The sequence below is a fragment of the Aphanomyces astaci genome (genome assembly GCF_000520075.1).
Source record: "Aphanomyces astaci strain APO3 unplaced genomic scaffold supercont1.3, whole genome shotgun sequence".
Taxonomy (NCBI): domain Eukaryota; phylum Oomycota; class Saprolegniomycetes; order Saprolegniales; family Verrucalvaceae; genus Aphanomyces; species Aphanomyces astaci.
The window spans coordinates 1630935-1641714 of record NW_009798266.1 but is presented as its reverse complement, the minus strand read 5'-3'; the positions used below and the strand labels follow the sequence as shown (position 1 = coordinate 1641714).

Genomic DNA, 10780 nt, shown 5'->3' with positions numbered 1-10780 from the left:
TCCCGTGCCCATAACGCTTGCCATAGTTGTCAGGGTCCTTGAGGTAGTTGGAAATGGCCGTGCGGGAAACGCCAAGGCTCTTGGACATGAATATCACTGTTTCGCCGTTGGACTTCCACACGACAATTTGACCGCGCTGAAACTCGTTGAGTTGAGGTCCACGGCCCATTTGACGTACGCGAGGTGTTGTGTAGAGCTGTTTAGAGGAAGTTGTTCAAATCGATGGTGATTATAAGCATTATTGCGTCCTCTAGAGGACGTTAACTGAAATGTCCTATCCTGACTTCCATACTAGAAAAACTTAGCCACCGTCTCTACCTCGCAATGCGGCAAAACAGCAACCGGCTCGTACTATTATCTTGTCAATTGACCCTGCGACAGAGCTATTTTTAGAGCCGAACAGCGCACAAAGACGCGAGTAAAGTCTAAATTGGGGTGTATCTTAACCTTTCTTCCATCACTGTATATATCGTTATGTGTCTGACATGTCACTAGGTGTGCCACACTTTGACTACAGTCCAGAAGTAGGAAGGAACCAGGTGCTTCGAAACATGTACCCCGAGCTTCGTATTGCTTGCGACTTGGTAAGTGAGCACAAAGATCCTCTTGTACAACCACAAGCGCTCGATGATCCCTGCGCTGGGTGAATGCACGCACGAGGAAATCCTTGCCGACATCCACAACTGCGATGGCGACGACGAGACTACATCGCACAAGCGCAAGCGAGTGTAGTATTTGAGCAAGCCACATAGCACTGGGAGATGAGGGAAATATGTAATTCGACAGATTCGCATGCTATTTTACTGGATCAAAACGCAGCACCAAATGCTTGACCGCTTGCTCACTTATCCGGATAGTTGCGATGTCGATATCAATCATGCACATTTTAAGACACAAATCCAAGACAATTTTTCAATGAAGTCAAAATAGAATGTGCTAGTACTTACTGCAGAGAATTTCGAACTACTAGATGTAATCCAATTTTGGCGAATACCACTTGTAGATCCCGAATGTCCGTGTAGAACAGACGATAAATCCGCAAATACAGACATTTGAACGACGATATTGTGCCAGCATATTCTTCACAGCACAGGGTTCTGAGATCCATGTTGCAATTCGCATCGAATGCTGATTTGAACCAATGATAGGGAGTCCAAAACAACGAATTCGTTTTTTGCTCTGAATTCGTGTTTTGGATGTCAGATTCAACAGCCTACATCCATCTACAATTCAAAGAATTTATATATAGCGGTATGCTGAGAGTGCGGTCTAACAAGATTCAATTAAATCAGAGCGGATGGATTACTATTAGCGGCGATATCCTCGCTCAAAGATCGCAAATTTTGAATTCCGCGAAGATTCGAATATTCGTGAATCTTCTTGAATGTTGGCTAGTACTTCGAAGTATGTTGCAGTATATAGTAGATACTAGTTTTATCCGTATATTTCGGATAAATGATTCTAATCGTAAACCAACAAGTGATGACAACAAGTACTAATTCCTCGTCCAGCATGGCAAGTACCAAGTGCAGCACAAGGATTTCTTCACACAAACTGATTAATTCGTAGAAAGCCACTTGAATACCATATTTCCCTCATCTCCCTGTTGATAATTGTTCTCGAGTACTAGTACTAACATGTACTGTAGTAATTCGGCATGTTGTAAAAACTGTGGTGTACTCCGCCACTTTTGTCAGGATAGCACATACTGATTTTATTAAGGGTGGTTTCTGGCAGATACCCTCTTCTGTCGTTTTCGGTGCAATACTGTAACATGTCGTGCACTATGAATAGCGACACCTTGATGTGTACTATTAATAGAACTACTAATAGAACTACTAATAGTACTGGTGCAACCAAAGCAAGGAAAGAACCCAATCCTGTGTTCAAGCAGCGTTTTCTACAGAGGAATATTTCCCTTCATATCCATATGAAGTGCACATATGGCCCACTGTCGCAGTAAAGTCCCCTGGTTCACGAACTTCGCTAAATATTACCTGTGATTCCCTGATCTTTGTGTGCACATTTTATATACTGCTCATCGACCCCATGTACAACACCGTGCACGTGGATAAACCCCGGGAGAGAAGATCAAGCAGTGGTCCTGCAAGTCGAAGCGCCAACTACTGAAGGTCATGTTCTTGTCTGCTGTCGCTCGTCCGCGCTGAGACGAATCCAAGCAAGACTGGCATGATGGCAAGCTCGAAACGTGGCACTTCACCGAGGTGGTCCCAGCTTAGCGTGACAGTTGTCGTCGTGACACTGGAACACCCGATATGAAGACTGTTGCCGTGATGAGAGAAACGTACAAGGCGATGCTGATTGACCGCGTGATCCCAGCGATCCCCACGAAGTGGCAAGTGGTGAGTCGAAGACCGTCAAGATTCAGCAAGACAACGCGCGGCCGCATGCGCCTCCTAATGACGCCGACGTTGTTGCTGTCTGCAAGGTGGAAGGGTGGGACATGGAGGTTGTCTTTCAACCTCCAAATTCGCCCGGCCTGAATGTTCTGGGCTTTTCCCGCGCCATTCAGTCTCTTCATCTCATTAAATCAGCCTCGAGGATATCGTCGCAGCTACCGAAGCAGCGTGGGAACATGTGAGTCCGCTGATGCTCAACAAGAATTTTCTCACCATGCAGAAATGCCTCGAGGAGATCATGCCCAACAAGGGTGGGAATGACTGCAAGACCCCACATATGAAAAAGTATGCACTATATTCTCGTGACAGGTTGCCAGAAATGGTTTCTGTGCGAGGAATTCTTGGAGTTTTGGTTGCGCATACTTAAATACTTAAATGGGGTGTACTATTCTGCTCCTATGCAAAACCTTCAACGCGAAGTTTTAGAGAGCATGGAGTTGGGTGAAATTTGCACTCAATCAGATGCAATGAATTTAGACCACGACACGGATGTTGACGACGATATTCGCTGCTTTGGGCCAACTGTAGATCAATTGTTGAATTTGTAGCAGTTAAAATACAAGTATGAAAAATGAACATTCAATTTGATTTTGCAAAAACGGATATTATTATGGGACAGAGGTAGTACGTACTGTAGTATTGGGCACGAAGGACCATGACGATGCGAGATGCTCTGCAGCATTTCAACGAAGGATCTTTGTGTAAGCTTGTGAGCGAGACTACCGTACTGTTCTCGTTTGTGAATGTGGCATGACTTACAAACTGATGCCTCATTGCAAGATGGACACGATGGATGTGTGTATCATTTTATACACTTGCGGTCGACAGCCAGAACAAAGGCTTACCTGATGTATGCGTGTAGGTAGTTTGCAGTCACATGTCAAGGATTTAAATTCATATGAGCCTCACCTGCAACATACAACTGAGTGAAGTCTTATTATTTGTGTATTTGTGAGTGGATTGTAGAACTGCCGTGCTAGATGCAGCAGCGATGTGTTAGGTAGCAAGTACTATACATAGTAGGAGTCACAATAGCGACACGCAGGCCTCGAACAACGTACGTAGGTCATGACTGGTGGGTAAATTCGCTGCAAGTCGATTAGCTGAATAGTTCGACAATATTGAAACTCCAATATATAATTACTTCGTAACCTTCATAATTCTCTTTAAAATAATAATTTCACTCGTCTGCAGCCTAAAAAACTATAATTTAAACAAGTTTAAAATTTGGCTGATCACTGATCGACTGTTTGAGCGCCAAACGTTGACACGAATCTGTACTAGTATTCGAATGATGGGTTATGATTAAAACAGGGAATTCGACACAGCTACTTTTGCGTCGTGGCAAATTGAATTCTCGAGATATAGTCGAATGAATGCAGCTGATCACTGACTCGTTTCATTAATTTTCGATATTCCACGTGAGATGTGGGAACATGACACAAACATATCACTATGAAGAATTAAAGGTATTTGATTCCTTCAAATCATGGTGTACCATTGTCGAGGGAATACATGCAACTGTATTGAAGTTGTCACGTGCGAGTCAACCAGGAACTGAATCTGCCACTTCCACCGAGTCAAACGGCGTATGTACAGTGCTGGTAATAAGTTTAAAGCCACTCCAAAATTGTTGTGTTGTAAGATTCTGTTGTAAGCTTGGACATGCCAAGTCATGCAATCGATTCGAGTATATATTCCATGGCTTCTGCATTGATTCAACCGCACTTAAGCTGCCCATGATTCAATCAAAGTACAAAATCGAGCCCACCAATTGCTCGGAATGTGCAAGCACCTCAAGTATGTCAAGGTCAAGGCTCACGGATAAGCACAAGAAAGCCAGGATTCAGTGGGCCCAGGAAATGCTCGTTCACGGCACGGAACAATGGTACACTGTCGTCATTAACGACGAAAAGAAGTTCAACTCGGATGGACCCTATGGCCTCAAGCACTATTGGCACGATATACGCAAGGAAAACGCGATTTTTTCTTGGAGCCAATCTGGTGATGGAAGCGTCATGGTTTGGGGCGTTTTTAGTCCCATGGAAAAGACCGAATTGGCCTGTTTGGAGGATTTGCAGGACAGTGGTGCCTACCTTGGTACCTTGTCTGACTATTTGTTCCCTTACATCGACGATTACTATGGTCGTGACTGTGTTTGTCAGCATGGCAACGCTTCGATCCATGCGTCGCGAGAGACCAAAGCGTTTCTTAACGAGCATGGCGTACGCGTTATCGAGTGGCCAGCGAAGTCGCTGGACCTCAATCCGATCGAGAACATGCGGGGTGTTCTTGCACGTGCAGTTTATGTACAATTTGCGACAAAACCCGACCTGGTTGCTGCCATTTCCAAGGCGTGGGACGAAATCGGGCAAAACTTGATCGAAAAGCTCCTGCAGTCAATGCCGAATAGGTGTGTGAGTGTCATAGAGCTCAAAGGTGGCAAAACCAAATATTAAGCACAAATATATGTCACTACACATACAATATTTGCTGTTTTTCAGTGGTGGTCATAAAGGTTTTGCCAGGGCAAGTATTCACTTCACTCACAAAAGTCGCAATTTTGATTATGCTTTTGAAAGCGCAAGCATTTGAATGTCATTCCCACGCGATCCAAGCTCATCATTATTGCACATACACATTCGTTCATGGTGTTCTGATATTCCAATTTTTTGGGTGGCTTTAAACTTATTACCAGCACTGTATGGGGGCGACAGTTACATATTATTATTCGCTTGAACATCATTATGTTGATATTTGTATTAAGTATTATGCATGTGTTTATTCATTCCCATAATTATTTACGTTTTGCAATCCTGCAGATTGTGCATGCGTACATGCGGGAAACGCGCGATGCAGGTCACGGATTTCTCAATGCATACACAACGGGTCACGAAACTCTCTATTCCTCATAAAAACAACCAATACTATCCAGATCACTTTTGTTGCATGTCACCTGAATCAACAGCTCTAGAGAAAGACAACTTCGAACTTGTCAAATTCGTCGTATTTCAAGAACAAGCGTGTATGTTCTGCAGCGTGCAGAGCAATTGGGTCGCGCGTTAGTTTGACCCATTGCAAACACACACACTCTGTGTGTGTGCCGTGTCAAAGGTTCCGATACCTTAGTGGAGGTACTGAGTACTTTAGTAAATGGTAGTCAGTAGGCGCCTCGTGGCGTTTTTAACCTCACTAATATCAGTGTTATATTTGCTACCTTGACGAAGGTCTCGTGGCAGAAAGCCAAGAAGAAGCGGGAGACAAAACAAAGACATATTTAGTTCATTGTTGAGCTATTCATTGGAGATAGGGTAGATACTTCGTGACATTTATTGACGATTTTACTCGATACACCTTCGTGTACATCATGCTACGGCGTGCAGAGCTGTACGAAAAGTACAGTACTTTCTGCCAGGATGCACGGATGCGCTATCGCTCCGACATCCTCGAGCTATGCTATCATCACTCACCATTAAGTGAGTTAGAGGAAATTCGGGTGCTCCAAATGGACAACGCCGCCGAATATGTCAAGCTCGGGAAGCGTATTCTCCAAGAATACGGAACCTGATTGACGTATACGAATGCCTACACGCCGACACAGAATCCTGTGGCCGAGAGTCGTATGGGCATGATCGTCACGATCACCCGGTCCATGCTACTGCATGGTAACCTGCCACAGTTTCTGTGGGGCGAGGCAGTATCACATGCAGTTTTCGTCACGAATATCCTGACGTCTACCACGATTAGTGGTGACACACCATATCGTCTATGGCATCAAAACCATCCAGACTACGATCGACTCCGAGTATTTGAATGTGTGGCCTATGCCCATATCAACACACCCATGCGTGCGAACAAATTGTCTCCACGAGGCATGCTGTGCATGTACATCGGCTTACCCGAGACATCTCGCGGGTTCAAGCTTCTCAACATTGACACACACTACGTGCTCACGATCCGTGATGTCACCTTTGTTGAGCATCAGTTTCCCCTCCTGAAATCAGTCGAGGAAGTCAAACGACTGCGGCCTGAGCTTCCACACCGTAATTGTTTTACTGTGGACAATCCACTTCCCCAAACACAACCCCCGTTGCCATCGCATCTTGGTGAGGCTACTACAGCAACCACACCTCTACCCTCACTTGGGGAGGCTTTATACTCTGTCTCCACGAGTCCAGTATGGCAAATACCTGTAGTACATGATGTACCAGGCTCAGAAGTGACTCGTAATTCGGAAGGCTCACCGAGTCCTCGTCGACATCGAATCGATCGACACGAACATCAGTGGACGAATATTCCGACTCCGAAACATCATCGATCTTTGACATTTAACTCGACGACGGAAGTATTTCCCGTCCCGTGTACCTCGTTTCACGAGAAATACAAACTACCTTACTCTGGAGTATGTGAATACGACATTCACCTCCAAGCTAACATTGTCACCTACGACAATCCAGTCGCTCGAGACTCTACCTCGACCCTTGTGGTCTCGAGTGACACCACGACCACACCAAAGAGTGTGTTATCGTCTCATGGCAGACTACCACATTGGACGCGGCGACGTCAACCCGACGGCCCTGCACGACTACTTATGTCTTATATCGAGGACGCATCGAGCGCTCAATCCATCTCGACACCAGAGCATGTCCTCTCGGCACTCAAGGTCAAAGCACCTACTGAGGAGCCCTCAACATATGCGCAAGCTATGAAGTCTTCAGCCAAAGTGCATTGGCACGAAGCCATGCTGCTCGAATTGGCTTCACATGAGGCGAACATGTCGTTCGAGAGCGCAACATTGCCTCCAGGGAAGTCAGCCCTGGGCATGCGCTGGGTCTTTAAGATCAAATACGATGACTCAGCCACTGAGGCTAGCGACAGGTCGCCCGCTACAAAGCGCGACTTGACATCCAAGGACACACTAAGGTCCAAGGAGTCGACTTCAAGGAGAGTTACACCCCAGTCATCGCAAAGGAAATTCTGCGATGGATACTTACTCTCGGCGCAGTCCTCGATTATGAGATCGACGCGATGGACGTCATGACAGCCTTTCTCAATGGAGAAATCGACTGTGAAGTATACGTCAAACATCCTCCAGGATTTGGCACCGCCAATCCTCGCGACGTACTTCGAGTACTTCGAAGCGTCTACGGCCTGAAACAGGCACCACACTTGTGGTTCCAGACACTGGCTACTGGCTACCTACTTGCGCAAGCAAGGGTACACCCAACTTGTCAAAGACAGGTGTGTCTTCACAAAGGTCATGAACGGACGATCCGTTTACATCGGCGTCTATGGCGACGACCTCGTCATCATGGCTCCCACGAAGGACATGATGACAGCAATCAAACATGGCCTGTCGGCGCGTTTTAAAATGCAAGACCTTGGCCCACTCAAGTCATTCTTGGGTTCCACATCGTTCGAGGCCGTTCGCAAGGACCTCTCACGATGCATCAATTCCAATATGCGACCTCTATTCTCAAGAGGTTCAGCATGGAGAACCCCAAACCTTCACCCACTCCCATGGAGGTGAACCTCAAACGCATGATAGCGGCAGTGATGATGTAGGTTTAGTTTAACCCGATTTCCCACGAGGAGTCGCCGAGGAATGCACCGACGATGCATCTCCGTGGAAGGTCGACTTGAGATCATTGGTTGATGTAGTTGTCGTCCTGAGGTCTTTTGCGGCTTCGTCCTATTTTATCAATGTCCTGAAGAAGGATTTCATTATATGTCACATGTCCATATGGCCACGGGTCCGTTCGGTGCGGTGTGAGGTTGAAATGCTGGGAAGTCGAGCGAATCACGACATCATGCCACTCTAAACTGATGATCAACATTCCAGTAATTCGGATAACTGAACTGTATCCGTACGATTTAGTCTGTTAGTTGTGTACTAGTATCGAGTATTTGGTACAACCACCTCAAGTTGAATCTAATCATTTTTTAACGAAATCAAGCCAATCGGATGCGTTGCTTTCAGCACTTTAAGCACATATTCGCGGTTTTTGAAAATTCTCAAAATTGTTCGAAATATACAAATTTTCCCCTTAACGTTATGGTCGGTTTATTTCCGTCTGGAGGTACCGGTAGTAAGCTTATCTTGGGGTGCTTGGGGTGATATTCGTCGTGATACTGTATTGCTCCTGTAGTGTGTGACAAAAATACTACAGGTCCTCCGATTGACACTCTGAATGCGAAAACAAATGCGAAAATGCTGGTGTAACGTTAAAAGTACTCCGAAGTAATCGAGGAGTTAAAAAATGCAAATACAAGGTGCCCTAATATGGTCAGTCACAAGGGGTAAAAGGCCACCATGGCATCGGGATGCGCCAACCGCCAGGCCCCAACCATTTCGTTGTGGAGTTCAGGGTGCGTTCGACTTAATGCCGCCGGATCCTGAATCAACCAACTCATTCAGTGTAATTCAATTCATCCGTGGATCGATTTCAATATACCACCTCTGCAAAACACACGAAGACGGTGGCCACGGCGCTGCTCACCACGCTCAGTGGAATCACAGTCACGCCAACACCAAACGCCAACCCCATGAGTGGAAGAATCACTATCGATTCCGAATAGAAAACATCAGAGCTCATTCTACATCCACAAAGTTTTGTACGTACAGTTGGCCCCATCAAACGAAGTGTGTGCCGTGTCAATGTATGTATACGCGAGTGCCAACAAGGCGCAAATCAGTCCTTTACAACTTGCCGGTTAGTTCCATTCCAACAAGATATCAGACACAACGTACCGCACGCAAGAGAGAGCGACCCCATGGCCGCCCCGATCAAGTCGTCGTTGACGATCGCAGACAGCCCTCGTGTTTGAAACAAACCATACACGGCCTTCCCAGCGTGGGCAAACGGGAACCCGTACATGCCCACGTATACGAACGCCCATCGGTTAATGTACTCGAGGATGCCCCGCAGCATGTTCAAAATGCACTCCGCCACGCATGCGACGCCATTGCCCTTCTTTCTCGCTTCCTTGGCCATCTACAAACCTCGTGTCAAACCATCTCATATCGACTGAACACGAGGCTGGCAGGCACATATTCACGTTGATGCGCTTTGAACTAATATATGAATGCAGTGTACCGATTCCAACGCTTCCAAAATCGCCACGAGCAGCGACCCCATGCAAATAGACCCAAACGACGTGGTCATGGCGCGGCGAAAGGCGCCTCCGGTCGCCGACTGCGAGTCCCCCGCCGCCCACCACGTGGCCACCGTGCCCGCCACAGTGGTATGCAGCAAGTATTTTACCACCTAAGGCATTCGTACGGTGCTTTCACTGTCACTTAATGTTCCCATATATCGTACATTGACGCCCCAATAGAGCGAGACTAGCATGAAAAAGTATGTGACGATTGCTTGACCAGGGATGAACGGCTGGCAGGTCAATCGAGTGGCATTGGACGACTTCGCGCACACGTCGGATTCGCATTCACTGCTGGCGGAGCACGACGTTCCAGCGACGCTCGCCCCGAGGTTGGGCACCGGGGAAGTTGCCTTCTGAAACACCCCCACCAAAGCAATCGCCCTAATGGAAATCTGCATGTCAAGCTGATGCACAAGATCAAGAGTGGTCGTATATACACATGGCATACCAAATGAACACCCAAGCCACTTGCACGGCCATCAATGCAAATGCCACAGGAAAAATCGACCAGTGCTTCTTGACTGCGGCCGCCGCCACTTGTAAGTTGGCGCCAGCAAATAGAATGCGGCTCTGGACTGCGTGAAGGTAGCTATTGAATGGTAAATGTTGGAGTTAGTATTGGACTACAAGTCAGGGGTGTACCAGAGACTGAAGAATCCGAAAACGATAAACAACAGTGCGAGGACGACGACTCCACTTGCAATTGCCGCGGCAGCGAATACAAAGCAAAGGATCACGTTGGCCCTGCCACAGATATCAATTCCATTGGATTTTCAGTTCGACAATAGAACGTACCACAAGCTGTACAAAATTATGTGTTTGGCATGCATCAACACGACTTGCAACAGCAAGTAGGCGACAATGGCAGACACCACCGCAAGCGCAGTAGCTACGGCAACGACAGTTGCCATATCCCCTGACGTAAATTCGGAACTCGATGCCGTTGCATTGGCTTGACCGGACGAGGAGGACGAGGTGGTGGCGGCTTGCAGGAGCGGCAAACCCAGCGACACCATGACAGCAACGATGGCCACCACGTTCGCAACGAAGAGGACAGCGTACGGTACGTCCTTCCACGTGGACGTGGACGAAGGCTGCGGGGGCTTGATCACTTGAAATGGGCCAGGTATGGCGACTACTCCAGTCGCTACTGTGGCTGTCGTCATGCGGCTTATCGTCGTAATGTTGCAATGGCCCTT

At 47.0% G+C, this 10780-nt stretch overlaps 2 protein-coding genes across 2 annotated transcripts; one reads left to right on the top strand and one right to left on the bottom strand.

The window, feature by feature from the left end:
- Positions 1–2276: 2276 nt before the first annotated feature.
- H257_02144 (hypothetical protein) lies at positions 2277–4879 on the top strand (the record flags this gene model as incomplete). The annotated part of the gene is made up of 3 exons (XM_009825666.1): positions 2277–2449; positions 2556–2705; positions 4237–4879. The coding sequence occupies 3 exons, from the start codon at positions 2277–2279 to the stop codon at positions 4877–4879; spliced, it is 966 nt and encodes a 321-aa protein (XP_009823968.1).
- A 3745-nt stretch (positions 4880–8624) lies between these two features.
- On the bottom strand, positions 8625–10761 carry H257_02143 (hypothetical protein). The gene is made up of 9 exons (XM_009825665.1): positions 10377–10761; positions 10224–10325; positions 10030–10170; positions 9743–9962; positions 9518–9688; positions 9172–9415; positions 9044–9118; positions 8879–8982; positions 8625–8816 (listed from the first exon to the last, which is right to left on the bottom strand). Exons 1-9 carry the CDS (start codon positions 10745–10747, stop codon positions 8712–8714), a joined length of 1533 nt encoding a protein of 510 aa, XP_009823967.1. The 5' UTR covers positions 10748–10761; the 3' UTR covers positions 8625–8711.
- Positions 10762–10780: the final 19 nt, after the last annotated feature.

What these genes read in the sequence shown, in the direction of transcription:
- H257_02143 (XM_009825665.1), bottom strand. Translation starts at nt 10,747, where the DNA reads ATGACGACAGCCACAGTAGCGACTGGAGTAGTCGCCATACCTGGCCCA. An exon ending in TTCGGATTCTTCAGTCTCTG is followed by an intron (nt 10,171 to 10,223) that starts GTACACCCCTGA and finishes ACCATTCAATAG; the next exon opens with CTACCTTCACGCAGTCCAGA. An exon ending in TTTTGGAAGCGTTGGAATCG is followed by an intron (nt 9,416 to 9,517) that starts GTACACTGCATT and finishes CGAGGTTTGTAG; the next exon opens with ATGGCCAAGGAAGCGAGAAA.